The sequence below is a fragment of the Bombina bombina genome, chromosome 6, assembly GCF_027579735.1.
Source record: "Bombina bombina isolate aBomBom1 chromosome 6, aBomBom1.pri, whole genome shotgun sequence".
NCBI lineage: Eukaryota > Metazoa > Chordata > Amphibia > Anura > Bombinatoridae > Bombina > Bombina bombina.
In genome coordinates this window covers 61,019,687-61,037,607 of record NC_069504.1, presented here as the reverse complement: position 1 = coordinate 61,037,607, position 17,921 = coordinate 61,019,687, and the positions used below count along the sequence as shown (strand labels likewise).

Here is a 17,921-nt window from a genome sequence, read left to right as displayed (position 1 = left end):
AAATTGTTGGAATTACAAAGCAGTGGTAGTCAAATGCAAAAATAAAAACCTAGATTACTAAAGTTAATATACAGTCCCAACAGATAATAATTGATATAAAATAAATGGATTGTATGAAATCCACAGACAGTTCAGGAAAATAGGAGGCTAGGCTCCCGGTCCCTTTCGGGTATCTACTTACACTCTTCTACCTCAATCAGTATGAGGTAAGGGCCGCACAGTATAGGTAGAGTCTAGTCTCAGACACCAGGCATATCTTGTCTCCTCATCAGACTTTGTCCAAAGATGTGGTCCTGTTATCGTAGGTGTAAATACTGTTACTTCAGAAGTGTTATGTAGTCAAAGACTTCTGCATCCCCCCAGGAGTTACGCCCTTGGATAGACGCTGTGTGTTCCTAGGACTTAAAGGGATAGGAAAGTCAAAATTAAACTTCCATAATTCAGATAGAACATGCAATTTTAAGACATTTTTAAATTAACTTATATTTTCAAATTCTCTTGGTATTCCTTGCTGAAAAAGAATACACACATATCCTACACTAGAGTGAGCGGTTTGGTGCCTGCACACATTTGTAACTTGGCTAACTAGAGGTGGTCAGCTAGCTGCCAGTAGTGCAATGTTGTTCCATCAGCAAAGGATAGCAAGAAAATGAAACAAATTTGATAATAGAAGTAAATTGGAAAGTTGTTTGAAATTGTATGTTCTATCTAATTCATGTAAGAAAAGTTTGCGGTTTCTTGTCCCTTTAAGAAGCTGTGTAATGTAAGAATTAAGGATACCATGTGCTACATTTGGGTTGGGATTGTTGTGTGTGACAGATATTGGACTCATTTTATGAAGCTGTGAAATCACTCCCTAAATATCTTATAACCTTGAGCTACGGCCACTAACTTCAAAAGTAGTTTTTTGGTGAGCTAACAGCTTGAACTGTTCTCCAATCAGTGCTCTAGCCAAACAGTTCTTTTTGTTGCTAGAGAGTTGATTGGAGAACAGTTCAAACCTTTAGCTCACAAAACAATTACTTTTGAATTTGGCGACCGGAGTCCGGGGTATTAGAATTTCAGCGCTATATTGAAAAGTAAGTTATAGTGCATCTTTATCTTTATTACAACTGATTAATTAAACTCCATCTAAAATATCACTAACATTCCAGATTTGTTTATAAAAAGGAGAAAGTTTGCCATCACTTTAGAAAAATGTATTTTACTACACATATTGTACAGCCAAGAGCATTACAATAGTATATAGAGATATACCATCTGAACCCTTTATGTCATTTTAATTCACTTTACAATATATGTATTAAAATGAATGCTTGTCCCATAAATGTACAGTGCACTGTAAATCTATTTTCCCCTTTTGTTTCCACTTTCTGATGACTGCAGAATATAAAATTACTGAGAAACTGTTCCTTTGGGTATATTTTAAACCACAACCCATTACAATTGGAGATCAGTTCACCTTATCTTAACACTAGCATTAAAAAGTGGATGTGCCTAATGCTGCATTCTGACTTTTTGGTTTGTGTTTAAATTATTTGTATTTAAATCTGCTGAATATGACTTTTTTTGTAACAATTGTGTAGGTAACAGAAACAAAATATTTTATTGTAGTATTTAGCATAAATAAGAAAAGTGAAAGTAAAAGAAAGCTGTCAAAAGGAGGGGCTGAGAAAGAAAGTGATAAAAAAAAAGAAATGTTAGAAAAGATGCAAGCCAATGCCAAAAAGTCCATAGCATGTTTAAAGCTATAGTAGCCAAACATGTGTTACCAATATCATCACATGAAGGCAGTAGCGTTAGCTGCAGCAGGGCAACAGAAGGTACTGTACAAAGTTCTGAAATAGCTGACACAGATGTAGCTTTAATTGATAAAGGCCATGATGACAGTATAGAAGGAGACACTGATGAAGAGTTTGAAGTGGAAAACTGATGTTGCCATGGTAGAAACACATGAAGAGCTTGCACTTGAGAATGTCCTTGAGATCCTGGATGAAAGAGACAGAAGCTGGGTATAGTGATGTGGAGTTAACTGAAACTCTTGAAGACAAGTTGTGGTTTGTCAGACAAAAATCAGAAAATGTGAGTGCTTTTCTGAAGTTCCACCCAACCACTCAACCAGATGTACCATCTTTAAATGCCAAAAAGTTATATCAGCGAAGAGATGGAAAGAAGCGTCAGTGGTTGACTTATTCTCATTCACATGGAGCCTTTTTCTGTATGGTCTGTCTTGCCTTTAGAAGAACAACAGATAGCAGTACTTTTATTGATGGGTGTTTTGGCCAAAAGCATATGTACCAAAGAATTGAGGAGCATGAAGAAAGCAACCTTCACAATTCTACATCAGAAGCCTTTCTTATGAGATTGAAGAGCAAAGATATAAGTAGCCATTTCTTTTGAAAAGAAAATATTGCAAAGAAAGAGGAAGTGAAAAGAAAACGTGCTATACTTGAACGGGTGGTTGAAACCATTAAAGCAATCAGCAAAAGAGGATTAGGTTACAGAGCATCAAAAGAAGCTGCCTTTACCTTAGAAGATAAAAACTTAGATCATGGTAATTTCCAGGATTTTCTGATAGTTATTAGTAAATTTGACCCTTTGCTTAAAAGTCACCTGGATGAAGTAATAAAGAAAAGCAAAGCACAACATGCAAAAGGCAGTAAAGGACGTGGTAGTTTTGGTTAGATTTTGAAAACAACAGTTAACAATATCATTGATGTGATTTCCTCCCTCTTGAAGAAAGGTATTGCTCAGGAAGTCAGAGAGGCTGGCATGTTTTCAAAACAGCTAGACAACACACAAGATATAAATGTTTTTGATGAGTGTTCAATTATTATTAGATATGGTACATGAACGTCTTATTGCTGTGGTAAATTGTTCAAAAAGCACTGGAAAGGCTTTGTGTGACCTGGTCTGTGATGTTCTGGAAGTCATGAAGATCGATGTTACATATTGTGTACGTAATTCAACTGATGTTGCCTCCAACATGCAATGACAATATAATGGATTCCCCACATGGCTAAGTACTAAAGCACCTGGCCAAATCCATGTGTGGTGCTATGCACATGTACTAAATCTAGTAATGATGGATGTCACCAAAATGTCTGTAGAAGCAGTATCATTGTTTGGTTTGGTAAATTCATGTGCTGTGTTTATTTGATACTCATACCTTTGAATAATGAAGAGAGAAAGGTATCCATTTCTGTAATTGGAGAAACACGATGGTCCAAAGAAACAGCACTTACTAAAGTGTTTGGTTCTTATAATGACCCAAGTTGAGCCATGTATGTTGATCTGATCCAAACAATGGCAGAGATATCCTCTCAAATGATTTCAATTCAGATACAAGATTCAAGGCTGACATATATTTAGAGTCCCTAAAAAAATTCAATACAATATTAACAGCTCAGACATATCTGTTAATATTCAGCAAAACAACTCCCTTGTCTCTTTACCTGCAAACTCAAGGTTTGGATGTGCTTCAAGCATATTGAATGGTAAATGAAACCACTGACAGTTTAAAAAGATATTGTCAGGATTTTCTTGGAGTAAGGGAGGCAGCAGACAAGTTTGTAATTTGGGCAAATAACAAGTTGGAGAAATTGGACAGTGAAATTATCGTTGAGTCAGATTTCCCAACGTGCCGAGTACCCAAAAAAAGAGGTTACCTGGTGAGCTTGCAGCAAATGAACTTATACAGTTGGCATGTGATAAATTCAGAGTAGAGGTTTAAAATGTTGCATTCGACAAGATAGTTGCTAATCTGCAGAGCCGTTTTACAACGCATGGTCAACTGTTTGCTGATTTAGCTTGTTTGGATCACAAACATTTTCAGGACATCCTCCAGAACCTTCCTTCAAATGCTTTGGAACGGCTGAGCAGCTTAGTTGTAAAATTTGTTTCAGCTGCATTTAAAGAACAACTGCAAAGGGAGTTGATTGATTTTGCATCAAAATGGAACAAACTAAAAATGTCTCTTGATGAAGAGTGCATTGATGCCAAGGTTGAAGACCAGGATGATGATGAAGACGTCCTTTATCATCTGACCTCTGAAGCTGAAGAACAACAGAAATCTAATGTAGGTCAGATTAGGGCAAAAATTGAATTGCATGCTGCCATAATGTATTGCTGCGTTACAACTTGTACAGTTTAGCTTATAGTTCACTTTTCAATGCATACAAACTGACACTGACACTTTCCTCTTCCCAAGTGGGATGTGAAAGGTCTTTTTCCAAAAGTAAGTGTGTCCTAAACAGACATAGAAATTTCCTTTCACAGCAACATTTAGAGGCCTTTATGCTGATGTCATCAGAAAAAGGTGCTTTGAGACAATTATTAATGTTTTGGCTTCCAAAAGCCACTTTTAGCAAGGCTTGTTACTTGATTAAAGCAGGCCAGTAAAATCAAACTTTCATGAAACTGAATTTTTCTTTTCCTATAATTACAGGTTGTTAATTATTAACTATTGTTTAATATTGTGTTTTACCTTGTATTTCTGCACTTTGTTGTTATCTACTATGCCTCTAGATTATTTGGTGTTTGTATAGTTAAATTGTAATTCTATTTAAAGAAAGGATGGGTATGTGTTCAGTTACACGTTAAGATTTGTATGCCCTTTTATTATTACTTGAATATTGTTTGATATTTATTTTCTCCTTGTAGATTTGAGATGCATACATGGTTATATATTTGTATATTTACATTTCTGCACTTTGTTGTTATCTGTGTATCTGATAATTTGATATTTTTTTATTTACATTATTATTTTATTTAACCCCTTAAGGACAAGACCATTTTTCAATTTCTTTCCCTTAAGGACCAGGGCTATTTCTGCGGTGTTTGTGTTTAGCTGTAATTTTCCTCTTGCTCATTTACTGTACCCACACATATTATATACCACCATTAAATTATTAAATTAAAAATTATTAAATATTATCTCGCCATTAAATGGATTTTCTAAAGATACCATTATTTTCATCATATCTTATAAGTTACTATATATTTTTTTTATAAAACATGAGTAAAAAATAGAAAAAAACAGAATTTATGCTTACCTGATAAATTACTTTCTCCAACGGTGTGTCCGGTCCACGGCGTCATCCATTACTTGTGGGAAATATTCTCCCCCACAGGGAAAGGCAAGGAGAGCACACAGCAAGAGCTGTCCATATAGCTCCCCCTCTGGCTCCGCCCCCCAGTCATTCGACCGACGGTTAGGAGAAAAAGGAGAAACTATAGGGTGCCGTGGTGACTGTAGTGTATAAAGAAATTTTTTTCAACCTGATTAAAAAACCAGGGCGGGCCGTGGACCGGACACACCGTTGGAGAAAGTAATTTATCAGGTAAGCATAAATTCTGTTTTCTCCAACATTGGTGTGTCCGGTCCACGGCGTCATCCATTACTTGTGGGAACCAATACCAAAGCTTTAGGACACGGATGAAGGGAGGGAGCAAATCAGGTTACCTAAACGGAAGGCACCACGGCTTGCAAAACCTTTCTCCCAAAAATAGCCTCCGAAGAAGCAAAAGTATCAAATTTGTAGAATTTGGCAAAAGTGTGCAGAGAAGACCAAGTCGCTGCCTTACATATCTGGTCAACAGAAGCCTCGTTCTTGTAGGCCCATGTGGAAGCCACAGCCCTAGTAGAGTGAGCTGTGATACGGTCAGGAGGCTGCCGTCCGGCAGTCTCATAAGCCAAGCGGATAATGCTTTTCAGCCAGAAAGAGAGAGAGGTAGTAGTAGCTTTTTGACCTCTCCTCTTACCAGAGTAAACGACAAACAAAGATGAGGTTTGTCTAAAATCTTTTGTTGCTTCTAAATAGAACTTTAAAGCACGAACAACATCTAAATTGTGTAATAAACGTTCCTTCTTTGAAACTGGATTCGGACACAAAGAAGGAACAACTATTTCCTGGTTGATGTTCTTGTTGGAAACAACTTTTGGAAGAAAACCAGGCTTAGTACGCAAAACAACCTTATCTGAATGAAAAACCAGAGATGGTTGATTACACTGCAAAGCAGATAATTCAGAAACTCTTCTAGCAGAAGAAATAGCAACCAAAAACAGAACTTTCCAAGATAATAACTTAATATCTATGGAATGTAAAGGTTCAAACGGAACCCCTTGAAGAACTGAAAGAACTAAATTTAGACTCCAAGGAGGAGTCATGGGTCTGTAAACAGGCTTGATTCTAACCAAAGCCTGAACAAAAGCTTGTACATCTGGCAAAGCTGCCAGTCGTTTGTGCAACAAGACGGATAATGCAGAAATCTGTCCTTTTAGAGAACTAGCTGACAACCCTTTATCCAAACCCTCTTGGAGAAAGGAGAGAATCTTTGGAATTTTAATCTTACTCCAGGAGAATCCTTTGGATTCACACCAACAGATATATCTTTTCCATATTTTATGGTAAATCTTTCTAGTCACAGGTTTTCTGGCTTGGACCAGAGTATCTATCACAGAATTTGAAAACCCACGCTTGGATAAAATCAAGCGTTCAATTTCCAAGCAGTCAGCTGCAGAGAAACTAGATTTAGATGTTCGAATGGACCTTGTACTAGAAGATCCTGTCTCAAAGGTAGCTTCCATGGTGGAGCCGATGACATATTCACCAGGTCTGCATACCAAGTCCTGCGTGGCCACGCAGGAGCTATCAGAATCACCGAGGCCTTCTCCTGTTTGATCCTGGCTATGAGCCTGGGAAGGAGAGGAAACGGTGGAAACACATATGCTAGGTTGAACGACCAAGGCGCCACTAATGCATCCACTAGAGTCGCCTTGGGATCCCTGGATCTGGACCCGTAGCAAGGAATCTTGAAGTTCTGACGGGACGCCATTAGATCCATGTCTGGAATGCCCCATAATTGGGTTAACTGAGCAAAGACCTCCGGATGGAGTTCCCACTCCCCCGGATGGAAAGTCTGACGACTCAAATAGTCCGCCTCCCAGTTGTCTACTCCTGGGATGTGAATAGCAGATAGATGGCAGGAGTGATTCTCTGCCCATTGGATGATCTTGGTTACTTCCTTCATCGCTAGGGAACTCTTTGTTCCCCCCTGATGATTGATGTACGCAACAGTCGTTATGTTGTCCGACTGAAATCTTATGAACCTGGCTTCCGCTAGCTGAGGCCAAGCCAGGAGCGCATTGAATATAGCTCTTAGTTCCAAAATGTTTATCGGGAGAAGCGACTCTTCCCGCGACCATAGGCCCTGAGCTTTCAGGGAGTCCCAGACCGCGCCCCACCCCAAGAGGCTGGCGTCGGTCGTGACGATGACCCACTCCAGTCTGCGGAAACTCATTCCCTGAGACAGGTGATCCTGGGTCAACCACCAGAGAAGTGAGTCCCTGGTTACCTGGTCTACTTGAATTTGGGGAGACAAGTCTGTATAGTCCCCATTCCACTGATTGAGCATGCATAGCTGTAATGGTCTTAGATGAATTCGAGCAAAAGGAACCACATCCATTGCTGCGACCATTAGTCCTATTACTTCCATGCATTGAGCTATGGAGGGTTGAGGAATAGAATGAAGAACTCGACAAGCTTTTAGAAGCTTTGCCTTTCTGACTTCTGTGAGAAAGATCTTCATTTCCACAGAATCTATTATTATTCCCAGAAAAGGAACCCTTGTGGACGGTGACAGTGAACTTTTTTTCTATGTTCACCTTCCACCCGTGAGATCTGAGAAAGGCCAACACAATGTCTGTATGAGCCCTCGCTTTGGAAAGGGACGACGCTTGGATTAGGATGTCATCTAGATAAGGTGCTACAGCAATGCCCCTCGGCCTTAGGACCGCTAGAAGGAACCCTAGCACCTTTGTGAAAATTCTGGGAGCGGTGGCTAAACCGAATGGAAGAGCCACAAACTGGTAATGTTTGTCCAGAAAGGCGAACCTCAGGAACTGATGATGAGATTTGTGGATTGGGATATGCAGATACGCATCCTTTAGATCCACGGTAGTCAAAAATTGACCCTGCTGGATTGTCGGTAAGATTGTCCGAATGGTTTCCATCTTGAAGGATGGAACTCTGAGGAACTTGTTTAATATCTTTAAATCCAGAATTGGCCTGAAAGTTCCCTCTTTTTTGGGAACCACAAACAGGTTTGAGTAAAAACCTAGACCTTGTTCCCCGGAGGGGACTGGGTTTATCACTCCCATCTTTGATAGGTCTCTTACACAATGTAAGAATGCCTGTTTCTTTATCTGGTCTGAAGATAAGCGAGACAGGTGGAACCTTCCCTTTGGAGGAAGTCCCTTGAATTCTAACAGGTATCACTTGGAAACTATCTCTAGTGCCCAGGGATCCAGAACATCTCTTGCCCAAGCCTGAGTGAAGAGAGATAGTCTGCCCCCTACCAGATCCGGTCCCGGATCGGGGGCTACCCCTTCATGCTGTCTTGGTAGCAGCAGCAGGTTTCTTGGTTTGTTTACCCTTGTTCCAGCCTTGCATGGGCTTCCAAGCGGGTTTGGGCTGGGCCGCGTTACCTTCTTGTCTAGCGGCAGTGGAGTTATTAGCCGGTCCGTTCCTGAAATTGCGAAAGGAACGAAAATTAGACTTGTTCTTAGCCTTAAAAGGCCTATCCTGTGGGAGGGCATGGCCCTTACCCCCAGTGATGTCTGAAATAATTTCCTTCAATTCCGGCCCAAAAAGGGTCTTACCCTTGAAAGGAATATTCAGTAACTTAGTCTTGGACGACACATCTGCCAACCAGGATTTTAGCCAAAGCGCCCTCCGCGCTACTATAGCAAAACCTGAGTTTTTCGCCGCCAATTTCGTTATTTGAAAGGCGGCATCCAATATAAAGGAATTAGCTAACTTTAATGCGTGAATTCTGTCCATGACTTCTTCATAGGAAGTCTCTTTCTGGAGCGACCTTTCTAGTTCTTCGAACCAAAAGGACGCCGCTGAAGTGACAGTAATAACGCACGTAGCTGGTTGAAGGATGAACCCTTGCTGAACAAAAATCTTTTTAAGCAATCCTTCCAATTTTTTATCCATAGGATCTTTGAAAGCGCAGCTGTCCTCTATAGGAATAGTTGTGTACTTCGCTAGTGTTGAAACAGCTCCCTCAACCTTCGGGACCGTTTGCCATGCGTCCCTTCTAGGGTCTACTATGGGAAACATTTTTTTAAATATAGGAGGTGGGGCAAAGGGTACACCTGGCTTCTCCCACTCCTTTTCCACTATGTTCGCTACCCTCTTAGGTATTGGAAAAGCGTCATCGTGCACTGGGACCTCTAAAAAGTTGTCCAATTTGCACAACTTCTCTGGTACTACCATGGAATCACAGTCATCCAGAGTAGCTAATACCTCCTTAAGCAAAGCGCGGAGATGTTGTAGTTTAAACTTAAATGCCACTAGATCAGGTTCTGCCTGTTGAGAAATTTTTCCTGAATCTGAAATTTCACCCTCAGACAGCCCTTCCCTTACAGCCAATTCCGATTGATGCGAGGGTAAAATAGATAAGGCATCGTCAGCGTCTGATTGTTCATCCTTTTTATCTGTATTTAAAACTGAACAATCACGCTTTCTCTGAAAAGCTGGCAGTTTGGATAAAAGATTTGCTATAGAATTATCCACTACTGCTGATAATTGTTGCATAGAAATAAGCACTGGCGCGCTAGGTGTCTCCTGCGCGGGCAAAGCTGGTATAGACACAGAAGGAGAGGATGTAGAGCTATCCCCACTACCTTCATTAGATCAATCATCTTGGGCAACATTATGAAAAATAACAGAGCTGTCCTGATTTTGTTTGGACGCTATGGCGCAATTATCACAAACACTCGAAGGGGGAACCACATTTGTCTCTATACACACAGAACATAGGTTATCTGATAGAACAGACATGTTAAACAGATTTAGGCAGGCAAACAATGCAATAAAAACGATTTTAAACAAAAATGTTACTGTCTCTTTAAATAATAAAATGACACCTTTATTTCTGAATGTTCAAAAAACTATGAAGGCAATATCCGATTTTTCTGAAATTTGGACCCCAGTGTCTTAATGCTTAGAAAGTATTTCACAGCAAATATGGAGACTCTAGCTCTTAAAACAAGCAAACCGGAGCTAATTGTTGGATTTAACCGTTTTTATACACCACAATCCCTGCTACAGCCTTGCTGCAGCTTTTACCTTCCTTAAGGGTCACCATCCACAGAAAAAAAGCCTTTTGGAGTCACTTTCTGAACCACAGGACCCTCTCACATGAATCTGCATGCATTGCCTTGTAAATCAACTGTGCAGCTGAAGCACCAAAATGAGGCTTCCTCCCTCAGCACACTAGAGTGAAGGGGCCTTCCTGACTAGATTTAGGTGTCTAAAACAAGCCAGATCAATAAAAAACGTTCCCCAGTGTATGTGAGCTTATAAAATATTTCAAATGGTATCATATTGTAATAAAAACCAATCGATTTTGCCCCTAACAGTGTCTACCAGCATAAAAAACAAAAAGGGGAAGCTTGTTATCTTTTTTGCTGAGGTGAAAGAAAAATGGCTTACCTTTTCCCCTGAGGGGAAATATGACTGTCATCTAGCATTAGCCTGTGTTGTTAGAAGGAGACCAGTCATACCTGAAGCAGATGAGTCTGCAAACTGTTACCCCCAACTGAAGTTTTCTTGTTTCAACAGTCCTGCGTGATAACAGTAATGGATTTTAGTTACTGTCTGCTAAAATCATAGCCCTCTTAAACAGAAATCTTCATCACTTTTCTGTTATAGAGTAAATAGTACAAGCCAGCACTATTTTAAAATAACAAACTCTTGATAGAAGAATAAAAAAAAACTACAACTAACACCACAAACTCCTCGCCATCCCCGTGGTAGATGCTACTTGTTCAGAGCGGCAAGGAGAATGACTGGGGGGCGGAGCCAGAGGGGGAGCTATATGGACAGCTCTTGCTGTGTGCTCTCCTGGCCTTTCCCTGTGGGGGAGAATATTTCCCACAAGTAATGGATGACGCCGTGGACCGGACACACCAATGTTGGAGAAACACACTTTTCTAACTTTGACCCCCAAAATCTGTTACACATCTACAACCACCAAAAAACACCTATGCTAAATAGTTTCTAAATTTTTTCCTGAGTTTAGAAATACCCAATGTGTACATGTTCTTTGCTTTTTTTTTGCAAGTTATAGGGCAATACGTACAAGTAGCACTTTGCTATTTCCAAACCACTTTTTTTTTCAAAATTAGCGCTAGTTACATTGGAACACTGATATCTTTCAGGAATTCCTGAATTTCCCTTGACATGTATATATTTTTTTTAGAAGACATCCCAAAGTACTGATCTAGGCCCATTTTGGTATAATTTATGCCACCATTTCACCGCCAAATGAGATCAAATAATAGCAGACATATATGGCTTTGGCGTTGCTTTTTGGTAATTAGAAGGCCGCTAAATACCGCTGCGCATCACACGTGAATTATGTCTAGCAGTGAAGGGGTTAATTAGGGAGCTTGCAGGGTTAATTTTAGCTTTAATGTAGAGATCAGCCTCCCACCTGACACATCACACCCCCTGATCCCTCCCAAACAGCTCTCTTCCCTCCCCCACCCCACAATTGTCCCCGCCATCTTAAGTACTGGCAGAAAGTCTGCCAGTACTAAAATAAAAGGTATTTTAAAAAAATATATATTTTTTTAGCATATTTACATATGCTGATGTGTAGGATCCCCCCTTAGACCCCAACCTCCCTGATCCCCCCCCAAACAGCTCTCTAACCCTCCCCCTCTACCTTACTGGTAGCCATCTTGGGTACTGGCAGCTGTCTGCCAATACCCAGTTTACTAAAAAAAACTGCTTTTTTATTTTATTAATTTCTTTCTGTAGTGTAGCTTCCCCCCAGCCAAAGACCAACCCCCACCCCCTCCCAGATCCCTTAGATGTCTTTTTTAAAATTAATTTTTGCACCACTCTATCCTAATTTTTTAAAAAAAATATTCTGTAGTGTAAATGTTCCCACCTGCTTCCACCCCGTGCACGCGCCCTCCCCCGCCTTCCCGTGCACGCGCATGTGACTCCATGCACGCCCCAACATGCACGCCCATGATCCCGCCCCCCTCTATGTCATATGGCCCATTGATGGCCGCCCACTCGCCTCCCACGTAAGCTCCCACCCACCAACGATACCGGCCATCAATGTCCGGTGCAGAGAGGGCCACAGAGTGGCTCTCTCTGCATCGGATGGCCAAGGGGTGTTTTTGCAGGATGCCTCGATATCGAGGCATCACTGCAATAACCGGAAAGCGCCTGGAAGCGAGTAGGATCGCTTCCAGCCGCTTTAAACCCTTAATGTCGTACAGGGTACGTCGCTGGTCTTTAAAGACCAGTTTGTGTGTGACGTACCCTGTACGACATGCGTCGTTAAAGGGTTAAAGAATGGAGGACTATTTATGTGTTAAATATCTCTAACGTGCTGTTCCTGGCAAGAAGCATGTAAGATGTCTGGTTAATGTTGCTGCTGTGCCTCTTTTATTTTGTTGTTAAAATATGTTCTAATAAAGTATTGACATTTTACCTTAATATTCCTATGCTTGGATGCATAATTTTGTTGTCCCATTTCATAAACATTGCACTGTTAAATGATTTATCCATTATGTTACCCAGCATATTCTTCACAAAGTTTAATTACATTATAAAACAAACCCAAAAAAACCCACACACATATTGGGAGGAGTAGCCAAATTAACCACTGGTATGTGCATTCTATGGCCACGGTAAAATTTAGGGCTGGTCAACAAATTTTCCAGGGCTGCTTTTCATTCCCAGTCCAGCCCTGAATCCCATAGAGCACCTCTGGAGAGATCTCAAAACAGCATTTGGGAAAAAGAACCCTTCCAATCTGAGAGATCTGGAGCAGTTGGCAAAAGAAGAGTGGTCCAAAATTCCAGTAGAGAGGTGTAAGAAACTCATTGATGGTTACAGGAAGCAATTGATTTTAGTTATTTTTTTCCAAGGGGTGTGCGACGTACACTACCAAATATTAAATTGAGGGTGCCAATAATTTTGTCCAGTCCATTTTTTGGAGTTTTGCTTGGAATATGTCAGATTTGGCTTTTTTCGCTCTACTTTTTTGTGTCATACCAATACAATCAAAAGAAATAAACATGAGAATGCCTAAACATTTGTAATTGCAACAATTTTCTGGGCGAAGTGGTGCATTATCTGACAGAAATGCAGGGGTGCCAATATTTTTGGCCATGACTGTATTATATATATATATATACAAAAACCTCATATATACTTTGCCTGCATTTCTATAATACGCATACATTCCATGAACAAGGAAGTCACTCACTCAATATATATATTTATTTATATTCAGAGTCATGATAAAAATAACCATAAAGTGCTATAGTTTATGTGAGATCTGTTCTTTTCCAGACCAAGGAAGCCTTGTTTACTATTCTTCAGGATCTGAGACCTGATGACCATTTCAACATCATTGGGTTTTCCAACCGATTAAAAGTCTGGCATCAAAACACTCTGGTACAAGTGACTCCCAATAATATCAGAGATGCAAAGAAGTTTATTTATGGATTGAACCCAACAGGAGGTAATGATATTGTTACACTTTTCTGTGTCTCGTTACTTATTAAATACTGGGGTCAGTCAAAAAAGGGTTCGGATTTCATTATATCCACACTACAGATAATGCCTCATAATAAAAATAGATTATAATCCCATTTTAGTTAAAGGAACAATAAAGTTAAAAGAAGCTTTCATGTTACAGATAGGGATTGCAATTTTTCCACAACTTTCCAATTTATTCTATTATCAAATTAGCTTCATCCTGTTGGTATCCTTTGTTAACCCCTTAATGACAATGATGTACCCTGTGTGGGTGTAATAGTGTGGGTCTTGCCGCTATTAGACCCTTCCCTCCCACATGTTTGCTAAAATAGGGCTATTGAAACCCCCCCCCCCCGTAGAAAGACCAGTGATATACAGAGTACATCACTGGTCATTAAGGGGTTAAAGAGTAGGCTCATGAGCAGCAATGTACTACTAGGAGTTGGAGCCCCACAGAAGAAAGGTTTATCCTGATATACAAAAGGGCCAGTTAGGTGGTCTGTTAAAAGACCTAGAGATCCCCTAATTAAAAAAAGAAATGTAATAAACAATATTGTGAACAATGGTGTGTAAGTGTTTCTAAACTCTAGTCAAACAAAATAGGGGTTATCCTTATATAAAAAAAGACCTTCTCGATGGCCTGTTAGAAGTTCCTAGAGACTCCCCACATTAAAAAAGCAAGGTTGTTAACAATAGTGTGTTTGTGTTTATATGTAGTCAAAATAAGAAGGGGTTATCCTCATATAAATAAGGGTCTGTGGGTCTATTTCTGTAACTTTGATTTGCACATAGGGGCTTCTATGAGCCTCTACTCAAATAAATGCAAATATACCATAGTGATTTCATCTCTACTAAAACTTATAAACAAGCTTTATTTTAAAGAGGGGTTTCCAGGCATTAAATCAAAGGGTCTTGGGTTCTCTAGGGCTTTTTGATGACCTATTATAAGTGCATTGAGGTTCCCTATAAACAAATAAAATAACCTAGGTGGTAGTTACTTGGACCACTTTACTTGTGGCTGTAAGTGCAAGGGTGGTGGTAGGGGGGGGGGCAATGATTACTTCACAAAGCAACCTTACCATGTATAACATATGGTCATCATATGCACTTAAAGCATTGTTAGGATAACAGCCACATATAATAAACCACACTTAAGGGATTAATATAGAATGCTCTGTCTCACTCATGAAAGTTCATTTTGACTTTTCCGTACCTTTTAAAATTACCTAGGAAAATAATCAGTACTAAGAATAATTCTCCAGAAAGCTCTAGACTATTTTGTGTGATTTGTAGCGTTAATTGTGCTCGAGTGAAATTGATATTGTGAGTATATCGTGAGCATCAGAGCGCTCGTATTACAAGTTTAAAGTAAAGTTTTTTTCACTCAAGAGCAGATATTGTTTGTGCGTAAATTATCAGATTGCCAAGTAAACTATGTTTCCCATTGTTAAATTTAAAGACACCTGCCAAATTCAAATCACTTATACAAAAAGTCTGTCCCTTACAGTACAGGTGTTTACACTGATACCTTTGTATAGTGTGAAATGACAATAACGATTTACATGTGTGAAATTAAAGGGATACTGAACCCAAATGTTTTCTTTCATGATTCAGATAGCGCGTGCAATTTTACGCAACTTTCTAATTTACTCCTATTATCAATTTCTCTTTGTTCTCTTAGTATCTTTATTTGAAAAAACAAGAATGTAAGCATAGAAGCCAGCCCATTTTTCGTTCAGAACTTTGGGTAGCGCTTGCTGATTGGTGGCTATATTTAGCTACCAAACAGCAAACGCTACCCAGGTGCGTGAAGATGGGCCGGCTTGTAAGCTTACATTCCTGCTTTTTCAAATAAAGATAACAAGAGAACAAAGAAGAATTGATAATAGAAGTAAATTAGAAACTTGCCTAAAATCGCATGGTCTATCTGAATCATGAAAGAAAACATTTAAGTTCAGTATTCCTTTAACCTTTATAGTTACAAAAGAAAAGTAAAACTTGTAAATAAAATTATCTATAAGAGCTGGAGCATTATGGGTTTACAGTCCATGTGTTTAGGATGTGTTATTTAAATGCATTATACTGTAAAATTGATTTTTTAACCATTTATTGTAAAAAAAGTGCTGTTTTTTTAATTTTGTAAATGTTTTGCTATAGAATTAAGATTAACAGTGTGAGATATTATCTCATTGCAGACAGTGTTTGCAACTTTTCCTGCTCACAACAGTGGGCTTTATACTGTTCTCACACTGTAAATCGTGTTTTTGTAAAGTGGCGAGATTTATTATATTTATATTTATTTAATGTTCTCACTGTACAGAACAGGATCCTGCAGGTAAATCACGTTCCTTATAGTGAGATTTAGGACGTGTAATAAACAATTTTACAGTTATGCCTATAAATAACTTATTCTATACACATGTCTAGTGTTCCCAAAATGCCAATGTCATTTCCAATTTTTTTGCTCAATTGACTTCTATAGGAGAATAGGTTATCACGCACACAATACTTTAAATTCTGCTTTTTGCACGCATTGCATAAGCGAGCAAAAACTCTTTACTTCCAACTTGTAATACGAGCACTATCCAATGCAAACAAAAAGCTTACTTCTAACCGATATATGACTCATTTCTATTGAGCCGTAATAAGGTTTGCGTATGCTCTCAAAACGATAAATATGCTGTCTTAGGTTTAATTTTTAAATTAATGTTAGGATTTTTATTTCAATTGTAATTTAGGATTTTTTTAATTAATGTAATGGGGGATAATTTAGGGGATATTAGGTTAGGGGGCTAAGTAATTTAATTAGTTATTTGCATTGTGGGAGGTTGGCGGTTTAGGGGTTAATAGCTTAATTAAGATAATTGCGTTGTGGGAGGGTGGCGGTTTAGGGGTTAATACATTTATTAGGTTAATTGTGATGTGGCGGTTTGGAGATTTAGGGGTTAATAGATGTATTAGGTTAATTGCGATGTGGGTTAATGGTAGTTTAGGGGTTAATAGATTTATTAGGTTAATTACGGTGTGGTTTAATGGTGGATTAGGGGTTAATAGTTTAATGAGGTTAATTGTGATGTAGGTGAATGGCGGATTAGGGGTTAATAGTTTAAATAACTAGATTGCACTGTGGGGGGTGGCGGTTTAGGGGCTAATAACTTTGATAGATACTTTGTGATATGGGGGTTGGCAGATTAGAGGTTAATAACTTTGAGAGATACTTTGCAATATGAGATTTGGCGGATATGGGGTTAATACATTAGTTATTGGGGTGGGGGAATGCGGTTGAGAGGTAGATATTGCGCATGTGTTAGGTGTTTGATTTTATTTTAACAGCGAGCGAGGGGGAAAATATACGCACCGCACTTGTATGCGGCGCCGTATATGCGATCGAGTGTAGTGTAAGGTCGGGTTACCATTGTAACCTATTAATGTTTTAGAAAGCTGGCATCGGGTGGAAGCGTTAACACAACGCAAACTTATACCTACACGAAAAGAGTGACTGCACGCAAAGCGGAAACTTTTTAAATGGAAACCTGGTACTAAAATGGAACAATAAATTACTTTTAACTGTCAGCCAATTCTGTAGTTTACCAAGCCATTTTTAACGGCTCAATGGAAATGAGTGCGCTAAATACCGATCCACTTGTAATTTGGTCCTTAATTATATATGTAAACTGGAACGTTATTTAAAATTATATGTTTTATCTGGAGTTTTGTGTCCCTTTAAGTGCATCACTCCTCTATGAGCAGAGACAATGAATTTAACAGAATTTTTGATTTTGTAACATTTCCGGTGTTTATTTATTTTAGTGGTAAAATGATCATGTCTGTGTTGCTCTACTCACAACAACAATAATGTTCCACTTGTAATCTAGCCCAGAATTTATAATTATACATAATTATATTATACTGCGATGCACATTCATTATTTATTGTGCTTGCTTTTCCTGCAATTTAATTTTGAAAAGTGTAATGTTTCCCCTCCCCCAGAAGCTGGAGTGCATTCTGTGATACTCCTAGATGTTTCACAGTGATTGGCTGATTTGTACAGAAACTTCTTTACATCTCTCCCTAATTGACCCTGGGCCTTCAAAACAATGTGTGATTTCTTGCCAAATACCGTTTTAAAGTATTTATCTTGCACACAGATCATTTGCAATGCAGTGAATCAGTACAGTGTACACCAATTTTCACATAACTGCATGAAATAGACGCTACTTTAAAGAAGAATAGGCACAGACACTGATCTAAAAATCCAGTATAAAAACTTTTAAAAACTTACTTAGAAGCTCTTAGTTTAGCACTGTTGATAAGGTTAGCTGGAACACCCACTGAAAGTGG

General features: G+C 39.1%; 1 protein-coding gene across 1 annotated transcript in view; it reads left to right on the top strand.

The window, feature by feature from the left end:
- The window catches only part of ITIH5 (inter-alpha-trypsin inhibitor heavy chain 5), a 243,668-nt gene that overhangs the window by 175,277 nt on the left and 50,470 nt on the right, over positions 1-17,921 (top strand). Inside the window, exon 8 of the mRNA XM_053716429.1 lies at positions 13,392-13,563. Within this exon, the coding sequence (XP_053572404.1) occupies positions 13,392-13,563 (172 nt within the window). The remainder of the gene's footprint in view (positions 1-13,391; positions 13,564-17,921) is intronic.